Source organism: Narcine bancroftii, chromosome 8 (assembly GCF_036971445.1).
Source record: "Narcine bancroftii isolate sNarBan1 chromosome 8, sNarBan1.hap1, whole genome shotgun sequence".
Classification (NCBI taxonomy): domain Eukaryota; kingdom Metazoa; phylum Chordata; class Chondrichthyes; order Torpediniformes; family Narcinidae; genus Narcine; species Narcine bancroftii.
Window position 1 is genome coordinate 91,677,356 of NC_091476.1, and position 15,982 is coordinate 91,693,337.

Consider the following 15,982-nt stretch of genomic DNA (forward strand, 5'->3'; position numbering starts at 1 on the left):
TCGCTTAGCGCAGGTGGGGGGGGGGGCACTTAAATGCAGCGTCCCGGGTCCGTAGGCCCTGTGTGGCCATGTTTCTTCTTGTGCGCATGTGCTAGTGCTGCCTGGTGTGTGCACAATGGATTGGAGTGGGGGGGGGGGGTCACCGGCGTCACTTCCCCCTCCCTCTGATGGTAGTGACGCCAGTGGCCACGGTACTCCAATCCATTGTGTATGCGCCAGCTGGCATTAGCGCATGTACGCAAGAAGAAACATGGCCGCACACGGCCTACGGACCCTGGGATGCCACATTAAACTTGGGAAGTATCCCCTTTATGCCCCTACGCCCCCAATAGGAGGAAGATTAACATCTGGATCGGGGTGACACCAGATGAAGAACAAATGACTCAAAAGCCAGACTGTCTGGCTTAAAACCAGATATCTTGCCACCCTAGCATGGGTGGGGGGGTCACAATACCTCGTTTGGGGTTCATTGACACTGGACCGAGAATAAAAATGCATTATTAAACAGGTGTAATAGAATATTCAGGATAGAACACGTGGACAATAGAACCAAATCAGCATGACACCTGTTCCTCTATTGGAAGAAAATTGATGCCTGAACTTCACCGCAATGCACTTGGGATGGGCTACTTAAAATTATGCCAGTGTTCAGTTCTATTAAAATGGCCTCCAAGGTGGTGAATCATGGTGCTGCAGGCCTGGAGGCATTTTTTTCAAAAGCAGAAGAGGTGAAATTTCCTCCGGCCTTCTCAACTGTATCTTTTGGGGTTCTTTAAAAAAAACAACATGTATTTAATTGGAAAATCATTAATAAAATATTTTTAAAAGTGTATTTTATAATTGAAGAGTCATCACCAAATCTCAGTTTCTCATTTTCAGTGATTCAGTATAGCAAAAGTTTGAGAGCACATAATGTTACTAGTAGAATTAATTAATTGCTATGCAAAATTTTTCTAAAATGTATTGTTAATATTCTAAGAGTGGATGTACATCTGCTCTAAACTCTTTGTAGGTGAAGTTTTGTACAGCAGGTAACTGAACCTTTAATCATATTTTAAAAATGATCAAACATGATATTTTGCTTTGGTTTTTTTCACTGTCTGAGCTGCAGATTGCTTACAAGCCCAAGTTAGGTCCCAGCTACATTTTTGGTTGCTGTTTATCCTTTAAATGTGTCCGTCATGAGCACTGCTGAATATTCTTACCTACTCCTTGAGAACTGATGTTTACTCTTTGACTTAAACCCAGAAAGTCTACCAGTACCGTCGGGCACAGAATGTGATGACCCAATCAGAATCAATGTGTTAAATATTAAGCAATGCAAAACATCAGAAAATAAGTTATTTCCATGGCTGATTGAGAACCATAAAAAGAGGAGAGCATTTTGAGCAATAAATGTTTATTCCATTATCTTTACATCTGTCAGACGTGCTGCAATATTCATTATTAGCTGAAAGGGGGACAACAAAGACAAATCAGTCCCATTTCGCTTGGCCCAGTAGATCAGCACTCCCGATTGGTAAGTTACTTTGATAGGGTTCCTTTACTTCCAATGGCACAGCTTTGTTGCCATGATTGCTATAATCCCGGACTTCTAGAGGGTCAGCCACTGCATCCAGGACATGATACTGATTGGCACTGAAGAAGGGATTGAAGGAACACCTCTTCCAATGCTTTTCCAAGGCTGACGGCGGCCCACTGAAGGACAATATCTTCAGGCCTTTTCGACTCTGATTTCCATGGGCACAGTCGCCGTGGGAATCATCGTTCCAGAGTTTGCTTCTTGTGGAGATTTTGGTATCGTCCTGCACTCCTCCCCTTTTCTCTTGGAATTCAAGGTCCGCTTGTTGCACGCCCTGCGACTCATTGTTCACTGCTGAGTAGGCATGTTTGAGATTGGGGTGGTTGTGCCAGCTGATCTGGTCCTGTGGGTGTTTGAGACTTTCCTGGTCTTCCCCAATGAAACAGGTCTCGCGTGCGAGGTCATCGAGCGGTAACATGTGCTGGTTGACCTCAGGCTTTGCACAGCTGCTGATGGGCCCCTGGTAGGGAACTAGGTTTTTCTCTCTCAACTTGTCCACGAGGTTCATGTAGTCATCAGAGCTGTAAGAAAGGACAAGAACTTAGCGCAAACTTAGAGCTTTACTCTTTTTAATTAGGTAACCTTTCATTCTTCCAACGTTATATAGACATAATCTGCCTCAAGTATCCATGTGGAGGAAAGGCCATCCCAAGTCTCAATCTATTGAGCCTTTGTTGTACTCCCTTCCTTCGGTAGAAAGCACAGACCTTTTATACAGTCTCACTGTAATGCATCTCTTGCAAAATACTTTTTGCCTTCTCTAAATGGCTGCTACTCTTGCAAGTTAACTTTCCATGATTCACACACAAGAACCCCCACTTCCCTCTGAACACCAGCAACTTTGAATCTCACACCACTTTATTACTAACGTGGGATGACCTCTCATTTTTACATTGTTTTCTTTCTGTCAGGCCCTTTCACTTGCCCTGTCTTTATCCCCCCCTCTCCCTCCCTGCATCCTCCTCTTTACTCGTTTTAGCATCCAACTGTGAATGATCAACAAACAGAGTGTCCTTGACCAAATCACCGATGTAGATTGTGGACTCTACCATCATTCCATTGGCATCCCAATAGGAAGAGCTTCCCAACATGAAATTGGTTTCCGTAGGAATACAGGCCAGGCTCAATCAAATGGTACAAGCTCAGATAGGCAACTGTGTTGGTCCAAAGGGAGTTTTTTCCTTTTGTATAGCTCTCTGATTCTATGACTCTCTTTTCCATTCATTAATCTTCAGTATTTGTCAGTATATTGCCCTCAAACCAATGTGCTCCAATTTTAAAAGATCTCTTAGCTGCATCTTCTCAAAGGCTTTATGAAATTCAAATGCACAATATCCACTGGTTCTCCCTAATCTATCCTGCTAGTTACAGTTTGAAAAATATCCTTAATATTTGTCAAACTTGACTTTCCACTCAGCAATCCATTATTTTCGATAAGGCCTGTCACAACTCCCTGCTACTGTTGATGACAGGGTGTTTGATCCGTAGTAAAAACAAGAGTGCTGCAGGAACTCAGCTGGTCTTGCAGCATCCATAGGAAGTAAAGATTTATTACTGAGATTTTGGGCCTGAACCCTTCTTCAAGGCATGCAAAACTGAAATGTCGGCTAAACATCTTTATATCTATGGACAGTGGGAGATCTGCAGAGATCCTCCAGCATTTCTGTGTTTTTACTACAATCACAGGGCCTGCATACATTCGTGTTCCACCCTGTCTGATCGATATATGACAAAAAAGAAGCCCTTTGGCCCCTCTAGTTTGTGCTGACCAACACTTCCCTATCCTACTGACCTCCAGGCCTCTCCCATCCATGTACCTCTCCAATCTACTCTTAAAACACACAATCAAGTCTGCATTCACCACATCAGAAGGCAGCTCATTCCACACTCCCACCACTCTCTGAGTGAAGAACTTCCCCCAATGCTCGCCCTAAACCTTTCCCCCTTCAACATAAAACTATGGTCTCTCATATTTATCTCCCCCAATCTAAGTGGAAAAAAAACCTATTTGTCTCCACTCTGTCTATACGTCTCAAAATCTTGTAAACCTCTATGACATCTCCCCTCATTCTTCTTCGATCCAAGGAATAAAGTCCTAACCTGTTTAATCTTTCCCTGTAACTCAACTCTTGAAGACCCAGCAACATCCTAGTAAATCTTCTCTGCACTCTTTCAATCTTATTGATACCCTTTCTGGAGTTAGGTGCCCAGAACTGCACATAATATTCCAAATTTGGCCTTGCCAATGTCTTAAACAACTTCAACATAGCATCCCAACTCCTGTACTCAATACTTTGATTTATAAAGGCTATGATACCAAAAGCTTTCTTTACAACCCTGTCCACTTGCAACACCACCTTCAGGGAATAATGTATCTGCATTCCCAGATCTTTCTGCTCCTCCACACTCTTCAGTGCCCGAACGTACTGTATATCTCCTACCTTGGTTTGCCCTTCCAAAATGCATTACCTCGCACTTGTCTGCATTAAACTCCATCTGCCATTTTTTGGCCCATTCTCCCAGCTGGCCCAGATCCCTCTGCAAGCTTTGAAAATCTTCCTCGCTGCCCACAACACCTCCCATCTTTGTGTCATCAGCAAACTTCCTGATCCAGTGTCCTGGCTGGTGGATGATGCAGTGCATCAGCTGCTGGAGCCTCTGCTGGGCAGTTCCAGAGACCTCGGCCCAATCCTGCCTGCATGGAATTTGCACCTACTCTGTGACCATTCGGATTCTCCGATTTTCTCCCGCAAGATGTGCGGTTTAACTAACCACCATGAACAATCAATCCCTCAGTGTGCAGATCACTGCGAGCTGACAAGAATGTGGAAAGAATTAAAATTAGGAATAATGCAGACTTGGTAGAAATGGGTGGTTGATGGTTGGTGTTGACTCATTGGGCTGCAGGGTCTGTCTTTTCCATTCTAAATGATTTTTATAGTTGGTTGCATCAGGGGAAATCCTAGAGATCACAAATTCACAAAAAAAAACCTCATAAAATGCTGCAATGACTCCGCAGGCCTGGCAGCATGTGCGGTTAGAGAAACAGTGCCCGCGTTTCTGAACTGGAGATATTTGGGAAGCAGCCGTGTTGTTAGGGGGTGGGGCAAGGGGGAGAGAGAGCAAGGGTAGAGTACAAGAGAAAACAGATGGCATCTTGGTGTGGATTGGGAGAAAGGGGTGAACGTTTGTTGAAGGCAGGTGATCTGCCTGGAGGAGGTGTAAGGAGAGGGGAGGACAAGAAGAGCGAAACAAAAAATATTTTGTTGGGTGTTTGAGATACAGAACATAACAGTTGCTGAAGATTGGAGATAAAGGAGAATACTGGGAAAGCTCAGCAGGGCAGGCAGCATCTGTGGAAAGAGGAAAACTTAGTTATTTTGGAACCAGCCCAGGCTGAAACGCGACGAAGTATGGACATATGAAAACAAAATACGATGGAAAGACTTGCCAGGCAGCATCTGGAGAGAAACGGATCCAGCATTCCAGGTTAATGATTTCCCCTCTGACTATGAAAGATTATTGACTCAAATGTATAAGCCTGCTCCCTCCCTATGGAAAATCCACCAAGGGCCCCAGCATTCCTGGTCTAACACCAGAGCAGCCTTGAGATCTGTGCCCAAGACGGCGAGGCCAGCGCATGGCAACAGCCATGGGGGGGGGGGGTTTCAGGTGCCGACGGAGCAGCGAAGGGCAACAAAAATGGGGAGAATGCCCATGTTGAGATGGAGAAGCAGAGGAGACAGCACCTTAGAGCGGTGCCCATGGCAGCGGAGCAGCGAGAGGTTCAACAGCTGAAGGGCCCACATAGGCTGCGGGCGACTGGGACCCGCACAGGCTTGCAGGTATCTGAGCTGGGATTCTGAGAGCAAGAAGGGCTCCCAAAGAGCCTCAGGACTGAAGGCTCCTTGATCATGTCAGAGGTTTGGGTCTGGAGCTTGGGGTGCCGACAAATCGAACAGGAGTCTCTGGGGTTGCAGAGGCTCTGGGAGCACTGGAAGCGAATCCCCAGACACAATGTCTCTGAAGGGATTCTCTTTTGCTTCTTACAATGTCTCTGAAGGGACTCTCTTTTGCTTCTTGTTCTCTCTTACTGTAAAAGGCAGCAGCCAATACTAATAGTGACGCGTGTTTGCCTAACAGGAGGAAAAAGTTAAAGTATTACATTTTAATGTATTATTACGTGGCAATAAAAGGAACTTTGAAAGGCTGATTATCTGAAATTATTGCAATTAACTTTCTGAAAGCTGCGATGCAACAAGGCAAAAGATAATAGAGCTATCGTCAGGTTTCATTGGAACTGCTTGAAACTTTCTTTGAGCAGGTCTGATGTCCCTGCAAAGGGAACGTGCACTGACCACATGGCTCACCAAGTTGACCATATGAGAAGCAGACAAATCCATACTACCTGGAGTATAGAAGAATGCAAAGTGACCTTATTGAGATGTGCAACGAAGTGGAGACACAGATGATGTGTCTGCTGGCGGGGTGAATCTAAAGTTATTTGTCACATATTGAAAATAAAGACATGTTCAGAGGGTTGTAAATCTTGAGAATTCTCCACTCAAGACACACTGTCTATATTCAAGCTTGAGACTGATGGATTTATATAATTTAAGAATGCAGAGAGTTATAGGGTTAGTGCAGTGGTTCTCAACCTTTTTTTCCCACTCACATCCCACTTGAAGTCATCCCTGTGCCATCAGTGCTCTGTGATTAGTAAGGGATTGCTTAAGGTGGTATGTGGGTGGGAAGGGAAGGTCGAGAACCACTGCTCTAGCCCCAATTGTTACTGAAATATTTTGGTTGAAAAAAATGGCAATTGGCCCATTTCCTTTGGAGTGATGAAACCATGCACATAACGAGTCAATTAGGTCCAATTAGAACAATGGCTTTCAAAGATTTTTTTTTCCACCCACATACCACTTTAAGTAACCCCTTACTATTCACAGAGCACTGATGGCATAGGGAATACTTAAAAGTGGTATGTGAGTGGAAAGAAAAAGGTTGTGAACCACTGGGTTAGTGCATTGAAGTAATATTAACATGTTGTCATGTTAATAGCTGTGTGCAAGATGTTATACACTGTAAAATCCCCAGAGTCTTCAAGTTGCTGAAGATCTGGAAGTAGAAAAGAATGTACCTGTCCTGGGAAACCTGTCAGGGGCTGATCCTTTTAAAATCTATCTCCCCTAACCTAAGCGCGATCCTGTCCCCATGTGCTCATGTGTTTGCTGTGTTTTCACCTTCTCCTTGTGCCCCCCACCCCGGGTTTTCCTTTGGAAGCTCTGGTTTTCTCCTGTGCCCCAAAGAGTTGACATGGTGTGTAGGACAGTGGCAGGAAGAACCAGAGGGGAGTTGATGACCCTATAAGAGAGAATGGGTTGTGGGTATATGAGTTGGGGGGGGGGGGGGGGTGGTAAGGATCGTTCTGCTGGGAACTAAAAATGGACCCAAATGTCAAAGGACGGTGGCTTCATGTTCAGAAGGTCAAAAGTTTTTACACATTTTCCACTCACTCATCTTTGGATTTATTCGATAACTTGAAGATCCTAATGATAAACAACAGTATCCGCCTGAACAAGTTGTTCTCCTTCAACCAGCCCTTCTTTTGAGCCATCTTGCTGAAATATTTAACTTAAAACAATGTACATACAGATCATCGGCAACACCAATCGCACCCTCCTCGTGTTTTTACTCTCCCCCAAACTGATCCAACCAGTTACCAGGGTAACGTGCTACCATGGCATCGTGTTGCCATAGAGAATTGGGTTGTGATTGTCGGAGAGATTGATATGTAACAATTGGGATTTCGGTGGTTTGAAAACTAAAGCATGGTAACTTTTTTTTCTGTCTTTCTCGATTGAAATAATCACACATATTTACATATGGTGGTTTTGACAAATGTGAATGATTTTACTCTGTCTGATTTTATTTGGTCGTTTAGGGAAGATGTGAAGCTACGATTATTCCATCCACCCTTGATTAGCCTTGATTAGCCTTCAATTCTGAGTTCAACACTACTTCATGCAGGCCTGGCAGAGGTGAATGAACACACTCTCTTCAACTGCAATGAGAAACAAAGGGCTCTCACTAACTAAATGATACTGAGGCTTTGGATACTTGTGTGATTGTATTTTGTGGCAGTTCCTGTCGGAATGTTTTACAAGTTTCCTAGGAGATAAGTGTGAGGTCACAGGATGTCACAATGCAAAGCACTGTTCCCAGGGTGACAAGCGTGAAGTCACAATGGGATTAACAGCAGGTGTATCAACTGATGTCATGAGATTTGGGTTTTCATCAGAACTTGAGAGGGGTTCAGGAAAAGTGTCGATACCTTACAACATTAACCTGGTTCCTTCAGACATGAGGAAATTTGCATTTTAAATTGAGGAATGCATTTAATTTAACCACTCAAAGGGAAAGAGATGCTAATTCACCTGCTTTATACTCCATAAACTCGCCCACCTCCCCTGCTGTCAGTATTTTTTTTTGCACATTAACGCTGTTCTATAAACATGGACTGGCTTTTTGCCAGTCCCCACCCCCATCCCAACTTTCCCCATGTCTCCTCTAGCTCTGTCTCTGCCTCTCCCTTTCCCCCAGCTCTGCACTCACAAAGCCAACCGACCCCCCCCCCCCCCATTAATTATTAATTCTTACCTTTCCTCTCTCCTGTCATATCCACACTGAAGTTTGTCTGTTTATATCTTCTCCTCGGCAGCCTTTTAATCTAGGCACTTGTCTGTTTTTTACTCTTGAAGAAGGGCTCAGGTCCAAAATGTCGGTTATTTACCTACTGGAGCTGGTGAGTTCCTCTAACACTTCAGCTAGTTCATTACCCATTTAAACTTAGAGCTTACACTATTTAACCTAAATAATTATTTCCTATGTTTAGAAGTAGTTGTAGAAACTATCAGAGTTTTCCTGTCACTTACTGACCAATAATAACATCACTAACAGAGGTAATCTGGTTGCTAGAGCATTGCATTGGACACTCATGTAGACACTGTAAGGGATACTGGAAAGTGAGGAGTCAAGCAAGTGCTCATTAGAAATGAAGTATTATGGGTTAAATCAGGGTGAAGGGATGCTGGAATGGGAGGAAGGGTTAGGAAGGGTTATAAAAGTATAATAAAATAAGGATCTTCAAAACAGGATAGCAAGTAAATAGCTTTAGCAAGTCTTGGGAATTGATTAATGAGTAAAGAACAAAGACATGATATTTCCTGGCTAACAAGTTTGCAGGAAGGCACATAAACTGATAAGAAGTTAGAATCCACGTGGGCAGAATTACCTAATGCTAAACCAATCCAGGAGGCAGAAGAATGTTAGGGGGAAGGTATCTCTGTACTGAAATGAAATGTATAAAAGTTGGGTCAGCCTCAGTATCTGCGTGTATTCCCAGGGTAAGGGGAAGCACCCAACTTTGCATTGTTGTAATAGTATAATAAAAGTTCTTTGTTCTCAATTTTTGTCTCGAGTGAAATCTGTGAAGGCACCTCTGCTTCTCACAACACTATATTTTGTAAATTACAACAGCAAAGCATCGGTTCACTCTGAGGTTATGAAATGTTTTGCATAAATACATGGCCTCTTCCTTTTATTTATTGGAACATGTGCTAATATCTCACTCTTTCAGTTTGTTGGAATTTCTCCCATCAGTTAACACTTTCATACCTTATCTAGAAGATTCATATTTGCTATTATGATTTTTCCCAATTTATTAGGCAATCTGCTAGAGGAATTCAGCGGCTCGATTTCAGGCTGGAACTCTTCGTCAATGTTAAGAGTGAAGAGGGGAGAAAGCCAGAATTTGAAGGACAATCCAGTGGACATAGATAGGAGGACAGGAGCAAAGGTGAGAATTGATCAGAGGAGGGGGGTGGACATGGATAGGAGGACAGGAGAGGAAAGGTGAGAATTGATCAGAGGAGGGGGTGGACATGGACAGGAGAGGAAAGGTGAGAATTGACTGAGGGAGGGGGTAGACATGGATAGGAGGACAGGAGAGGAAAGGTGAGAATTGACTGGGGGAGGAGGTGGCTCTGTGAATACAGAACTAGAGGAAAGGAGGAAGAGGGAAAGAGCGAGACCTAGAGGAAAGTAGACATAGGGGAAGGGGAGAGACGGCAGTTGGGGGAGGGGTGGTAGGAGCTGATACTGAAGAAGTCTGTTTTAAGAGTGGCTGGTCGGAATATGTGTTATTCCAATTTTGCAGGTGGTCGTAGCCCAGTGGTTCTCAACCTTTTTCTTTCTACTCACGTACCACTTTAAGTATTCCCTATGCCATTGGTGCTTTGTGATTAGTGCAAGAGACAATCCCAAGGTAGACATGAACAAAGCAGAGGAAGATTTGAGAGCCTTGCTTGTGAAGGCTTGTAGCATGGATTGCTCCACATAGCTAACAAAAAGGCAGGCATAACTGAGGCCCATGTGGGTACCCATGGCTACTCCTTTGACTTGGAGAAAGTGGGATGAGCCAAAGGAAACATTATTGAGGCTGAGGACGTTCTTTCAGCTGGAGGAGGGTAGTGGTGGAGGGGGACTGGTTTGGTCTATTGTCGAGGAAGAAATGAATGGCTATGAGGCCTTCAGTATGGAGGATGGAGGTGTCCATGGTGAAGATGAGGTGGTCAGGTTCATGGAATTGGAAGTTGTTGAAGTGATGGAGGGCATGTGAAGTATCACAGATGTAGGAGGAGAGATTATATATTGCTGACTGATCTGTTAATTGGCAACACATTCAATCAAAGCTCAGAATTATTCCCTGAACTTGTTCTGATGCAGATAGCACAATGCCTTTACAACGCCAGCGATCGGGACCAGTTCAAATCCTGCGCCGTCTGTAAAGAGCTTGTACGTTCTCCCTGTGTCTGCGCGAGTTTTCCCTGGGGGCTCTGGTTTCCTCGCACTGTTCGAAACGTAGCGGGAGTGTTGGCGGTTAATTGGGTGTAAATTGGGCGGCACGGACTCATGGGCTGAAATGGCCTGTAACTGTGCTGATTGTCTAAATTTAAATTTAATTTTGAAAAATTTCTTCAGCCCAGGAGTTGGAAACTGTCATCTTCTGTGTTGTGTACACACTGTATACACTTCTCAAGGGGCTTGATCTAAGGCAGTGGTCCTCAACCTTTTTTCTACTCACATATCACCTTAGGAATTCCCTCACTAGTGACGGAGCTACCTATGGCATAGGTTCTCTGTGGTTAGTAAAGGATTACTTAAGGTGGTATGTGAGTGGGAAAAAAAATGGGTTGGGAAGGGAAGGGGTAGATTGAGTCATGCAGCTGGTTGCGATTGTTGATTAGGGGCTGTGATCGTCCTGGCTTCTCAGCAGTTCACCATTTAGGGGATTCGGGGGAGATCGCAGCAGCACTTGAGTTAGGACAATGCTCCTTTTCCTCTCTGTAGTATTACAGAGATTATTAGGAAATTAATAAGCAATATAGCGTGTAAAAATAAGCAAATGAATTTCAATACAGGCAAAGAAAAGAGTGAAGCAATTCTGAGTGATGCAAAATAGTGGATAACAGTAAAAAAAATGCAAAGCATTTTCAATTAGTCTCTGCAGGCAGAATAGTTCTGTTGTCTGTGCGTGCAGATTCATTTAATCATTATTGAACTCTATCTACTCAAGAATTTCACATTCCGATTGTAATTCCAAACAGCAACTATATCCCCAGACGCACAAGAGACTACAGATGCTGGAAGATTCAAGAGCAAAAAAAAACTGCTGGAGGAACTCGGTGGGTCAAGTGGGTGTCCATGGAGGTAAATGGGCATCACTGATCAGGACTTCAAGCCAAATCATTGACTCTCCATGGAAAGGAACTATATTTTTTGTGGGATTTAGTTCCCTAAATCCTTGCATTGGATTCTACCATAAGCAGAAACTTGGGGGGGCACAATTAAAATTTTGTCCTAATACTGAACTAGTATAAGCTTATAACCCATTCCACAGCCCCTCCAATTTAGATTCAATGCTCCTTTTGAAGCTCAAAAGAATGACAGACAATCTGGACTGCACGGGGATTTTCAGATTTTCCCGATTGTTGGGCAGTAGTTTAAAAATTCAAATTTAAGCAGGAATAAAGAAGAGATGGACAGGTACATTTTGATCATTTATTCATTAGTCTGGATTCTCAGGGGTGGGGTGTGGATATCTGGCATTCATATTTTTGGACCGACAGTGTGATCTTCCCACATTTCTCCAGCAGATTCCAGCAGGTGGCGGTCTGAGCACACAGATTGCTTTCAAACAGTACTATTACAGAAGTAAATTACAAAAATCTGTTGAAGTTAAAAACATAAAATATTGGAAAGACTCAGCTGGTCAAACAATGTTCTTTATGTGGCAAAGTTAAAAATGCATAACCATGGTGAGTGAGGAGGTGTGGGCACAAGTGTTGGTTTGGGGCCCTGGACCGTGGTGGGGCAGGAAGTGTGGGCACAAGGGTCCAGGGCCGAAAACAGGCCTTTCATGTGAAGCAACATCCACAGGACTGATTTACTGCATCCGGAGTTCCCTTTGTGGCCTTCTCTGCATTGGAGAGAGTGGTTGCAAATTGCAAAGTGGTTACTCCCTCTGCTACAACAGAAACCTCCCAGTAGCCAACCATTTCAGTTCTGAGTCACACACCCAGACTCGCATGTCTGTCCATGGCCTTATGTACTATCACACCCAGACAAACCCGCAGATTAAAAGAATGACCACCTTATTTTCTGCCTGGCCAACATCAACTTCTCTGTTTTCTGTTAACCTGCTCGCCTTTTGTTTTCCCCTCCCCTTTCCAGTTTTTCCAATTCTCCCTCTCCCTTACTCCTCCACCCACCCCAGCTGTCCCTCCTCCTCCTGATCTCTGCTGTCCCTTCCCTCCCTTCTCAACCTACCATCTCCTGCCTTTGACACCCCCCCCCAACCCCCGCCCTTCCCCACAACCCTTCTGTTCAGTCACCCGGCAACATTCTTCTAAACCTTGGTGAAGGGCTCAAGCCTGAAATGTCAGTTATGTATTTTTACCATTGCTACATAAAGGTCTCCATTTGACCAATTGAGTTTCTCCAGAATTTTGTGTTTTTACAGTAATATTACAGAATCCTGTAATGGGAATAATCAGAAGAGCAGACACTTCTTTAATTTTAATTTTTAATTTGATATACAGCACAGTAACAGATCCTTCCGGCCCACCAGCCCATGACCCCAAATCTACCCATGTGACTAATTAACCTGCTAAGCCTCTACATCTTTGGAACATGGGAGGAAACCGGAGCACCCCAGGGAGACCCACACAGACCTGGGGTGAACGTGCAAACTCCTTACTGACAGCGGTAGATTCTAGTCCAAGTCGCTGGCACTGTAACAGCTCATTTCCTATATTACTAATGTTGGATTTTTTTTGTGTTAAAGTTAGTTTTCCTTTTGTTTATTTCATCGGGAGATTGGATCTTGGTGCAAACTCCTCAATCAAGCTTGAGGACAACTTTCACTGAATCACAGGAGAAGCCACGCTTGTCCTTTCACCTCTTGCCATCCCACCATCCAGGGACCCAAACCGTCCTGCCAGATGAAGCAGTGACTTCTTCCAGTCTAGTGTTCAGTGTTCACAACATGAGCTCCTCTACACTAGAGCAGCCAAACGAAGACTGGGTAATCCCTTTGCCAAGCACTGGTGTCAGTCCACGGGGGTAAACCAGACCCTCCTGATGCCTGCACTTTTGTTTCCCATCCCTCCATCTCCGACCAATCTGCCTGCACCGTTACAATGAGGCTCAATGTTAGCTTGAGGAATAACATCTAATTTTCTGTCTGCATCCTGCAGCAACCTCAGGTAACATGCTCTTTCTGTCTATATAAGAACCACCCATTTCCTGTCTGATTGTGGCTCCATTTTCCTCTCTCTCCAAGAGGATGGTCTGATGTGATGCACGTCCTGCAGATCTGCCTTTGGGAACATAAGTACAGATAATGTCTGACATATTAGCTCCATTTATTCTCACCCTATCAGAGGTATGCCTGTGAAAGTCAGCCTGCACTGAAATAATCCAAACTGCAGAACCAAAGAGCATTCAATCACTTCTTTATTGTCTCATGCTAGCGGGAATGGGGGTGTGGTGCGTTGTTAGCCAGAACCAGACACACACAAGGTAAAGACTGTACAACAGGCTTTAATCCAAAAAGACTTCCACAGAGCCAGGCTGGCTGTAGCTGCAGTAACTCTGAGAGACACTTCAGGAGGCTGGCGCAGGGTTATATCCTGGAGGGTGATTGACACCCGACTGGGTGGGACTTGATCCATTCAGGCCGACTGATTGACAGCCGGTCAGGTGTAGTCCTGTCCCCCTTACACTCCTGCAGGTACAGAGGTTGCCCCCTGCAGTAGACCAGTGGTACACTCCTGTAGGTACAGAGGATGCCCCCTGCAGTCTTCTTTGGCTTGGCTTCGCGGACGAAGATTTATGGAGGGGGTAAAAGTCCACGTCTGCTGCAGGCTCGTTTGTGGCTGACAAGTCCGATGCGGGACAGGCAGACACAGTTGCAGCGGCTGCAGGGGAAAATTGGTTGGTTGGGGTTGGGTGTTGGGTTTTTCCTCCTTTGCCTTTTGTCAGTGAGGTGGGCTCTGCGGTCTTCTTCAAAGGAGGTTGCTGCCCGCCAAACTGTGAGGCGCCAAGATGCATGGTTTGAGGCGATATCAGCCCACTGGCGGTGGTCAATGTGGCAGGCACCAAGAGATTTCTTTAGGCAGTCCTTGTACCTTTTCTTTGGTGCACCTCTGTCACGGTGGCCAGTGGAGAGCTAGCCATATAACACGATCTTGGGAAGGCGATGGTCCTCCATTCTGGAGACGTGACCCACCCAGCGCAGCTGGATCTTCAGCAGCGTGAACTCGATGCTGTCGACCTCTGCCATCTCGAGTACATCGACGTTAGGGATGAAGTTGCTCCAATGGATGTTGAGGATGGAGCGGAGACAATGCTGGTGGAAGCGTTCTAGGAGCCGTAGGTGATGCCGGTAGAGGACCCACGATTCGGAGCCGAACAGGAGTGTGGGTATGACAACGGCTCTGTATACGCTTATCTTTGTGAGGTTTTTCAGTTGGTTGTTTTTCCAGACTCTTTTGTGTAGTCTTCCAAAGGCGCTATTTGCCTTGGCGAGTCTGTTGTCTATCTCATTGTCGATCCTTGCATCTGATGAAATGGTGCAGCTGAGATAGGTAAACTGGTTGACCGTTTTGAGTTTTGTGTGCCCGATGGAGATGTGGGGGGGCTGGTAGTCATGGTGGGGAGCTGGCTGATGGAGGACCTCAGTTTTCTTCAGGCTGACTTCCAGGCCAAACATTTTGGCAGTTTCCGCAAAGCAGGACGTCAAGTGCTGAAGAGCTGGCTCTGAATGGGAAACTAAAGCGGCATCGTCTGCAAAGAGTAGTTCACGGACAAGTTTCTCTTGTGTCTTGGTGTGAGCTTGCAGGCGCCTCAGATTGAAGAGACTGCCATCCGTGCGGTACCAGATGTAAACAGCGTCTTCATTGTTGGGGTCTTTCATGGCTTGGTTCAGCATCATGCTGAAGAAGATTGAAAAGAGGGTTGGTGCGAGAACACAGCCTTGCTTCACGCCATTGTTAATGGAGAAGGGTTCAGAGAGCTCATTGCTGTATCTGACCCGACATTGTTGGTTTTCGTGCAGTTGGACAAGTGGTGTACCATCACATTCACCCACTTCTTTAAAATTATCCCATGGGGGGCAGTAACAAAGGATCGTTCCCACGATACAAAATACACTATTTACAGATTGAGACGATCCGGTGGCCGCCGGAGTCTCTATGACCATCGTAGGACTGGCTCCTGGTCACTGGTCGGAGGGGAAGTGGGGGGGGGGCTGGCGGCAGGGGTCTGAGAGACTTGTTATGGTGCCACGCGGAGGGGTGTCCAAGGGGGCCAGGATCGATGTGTGAGAATCATATTGGATGGGTGGGGTGGGCAGGTTCATCCCCCATGGCTGAAGTGGGCCCCTGGTGGTCAAGGAGGAGCTGCCTGGGGATGGGGATGTATGCCCGGTCGGCGTCATCCTGGGCTGAAGGATGCTTTGGAATGGTGGGTGCTTCAGCTGGTGCCTTCCCTGCCACTGCCGAACCTAACGTAGGCGTAGTTGTGGTTCGCGTGTAGGAGGAAAAACCTGCTCGACCAGGGGTTCGACCTTGGGTGCCCATATGTGCTTATGCAGGAGCACCGGTCTCGGGGATGCAAGCCATGCTGGGAGGAACATTCCAGTCGCCAACTTCCTGGGGAATGAGAACAGATGTTCATGAGGGGTCTCATTGGTAGCTGTACACAGAAGTGACCTAATGGCATGGAGCACCTCAAGCAGGGTGTCCTGCCAGTATTCAACGGCCCACCCTTTTG

The 15,982-nt window shown here is 45.5% G+C and overlaps 1 protein-coding gene and 1 long non-coding RNA gene across 3 annotated transcripts; one reads left to right on the forward strand and one right to left on the reverse strand.

Annotated features, from left to right (window-relative positions):
- Positions 1-1,382: 1,382 nt before the first annotated feature.
- LOC138741030 (uncharacterized) lies at positions 1,383-7,340 on the reverse strand. Of its 2 annotated transcripts, none has more exons than XM_069894495.1 (2): positions 7,239-7,340; positions 1,383-2,103 (listed from the first exon to the last, which is right to left on the reverse strand). In XM_069894495.1, the coding sequence occupies exon 2, from the start codon at positions 2,088-2,090 to the stop codon at positions 1,476-1,478; it is 615 nt and encodes a 204-aa protein (XP_069750596.1). In that variant the 5' UTR covers positions 2,091-2,103; positions 7,239-7,340; the 3' UTR covers positions 1,383-1,475. The 2 variants fall into 2 exon arrangements, with proteins under 2 accessions (XP_069750596.1, XP_069750595.1); XM_069894494.1 differs by having other exon boundaries at positions 7,102-7,309.
- On the forward strand, positions 7,256-11,695 carry LOC138741031 (uncharacterized). The gene is made up of 5 exons (XR_011343276.1): positions 7,256-7,419; positions 7,530-8,060; positions 8,307-8,390; positions 9,313-9,443; positions 11,254-11,695. It is a non-coding gene; the product is annotated as an uncharacterized lncRNA (long non-coding RNA).
- Positions 11,696-15,982: the final 4,287 nt, after the last annotated feature.

What these genes read in the sequence shown, in the direction of transcription:
- LOC138741030 (XM_069894494.1), bottom strand. Translation starts at nt 7,202, where the DNA reads ATGGCTCAAAAGAAGGGCTGGTTGAAGGAGAACAACTTGTTCAGGCGG. An exon ending in TCGAATAAATCCAAAGATGA is followed by an intron (nt 2,104 to 7,101) that starts GTGAGTGGAAAA and finishes CCTTTCTTACAG; the next exon opens with CTCTGATGACTACATGAACC.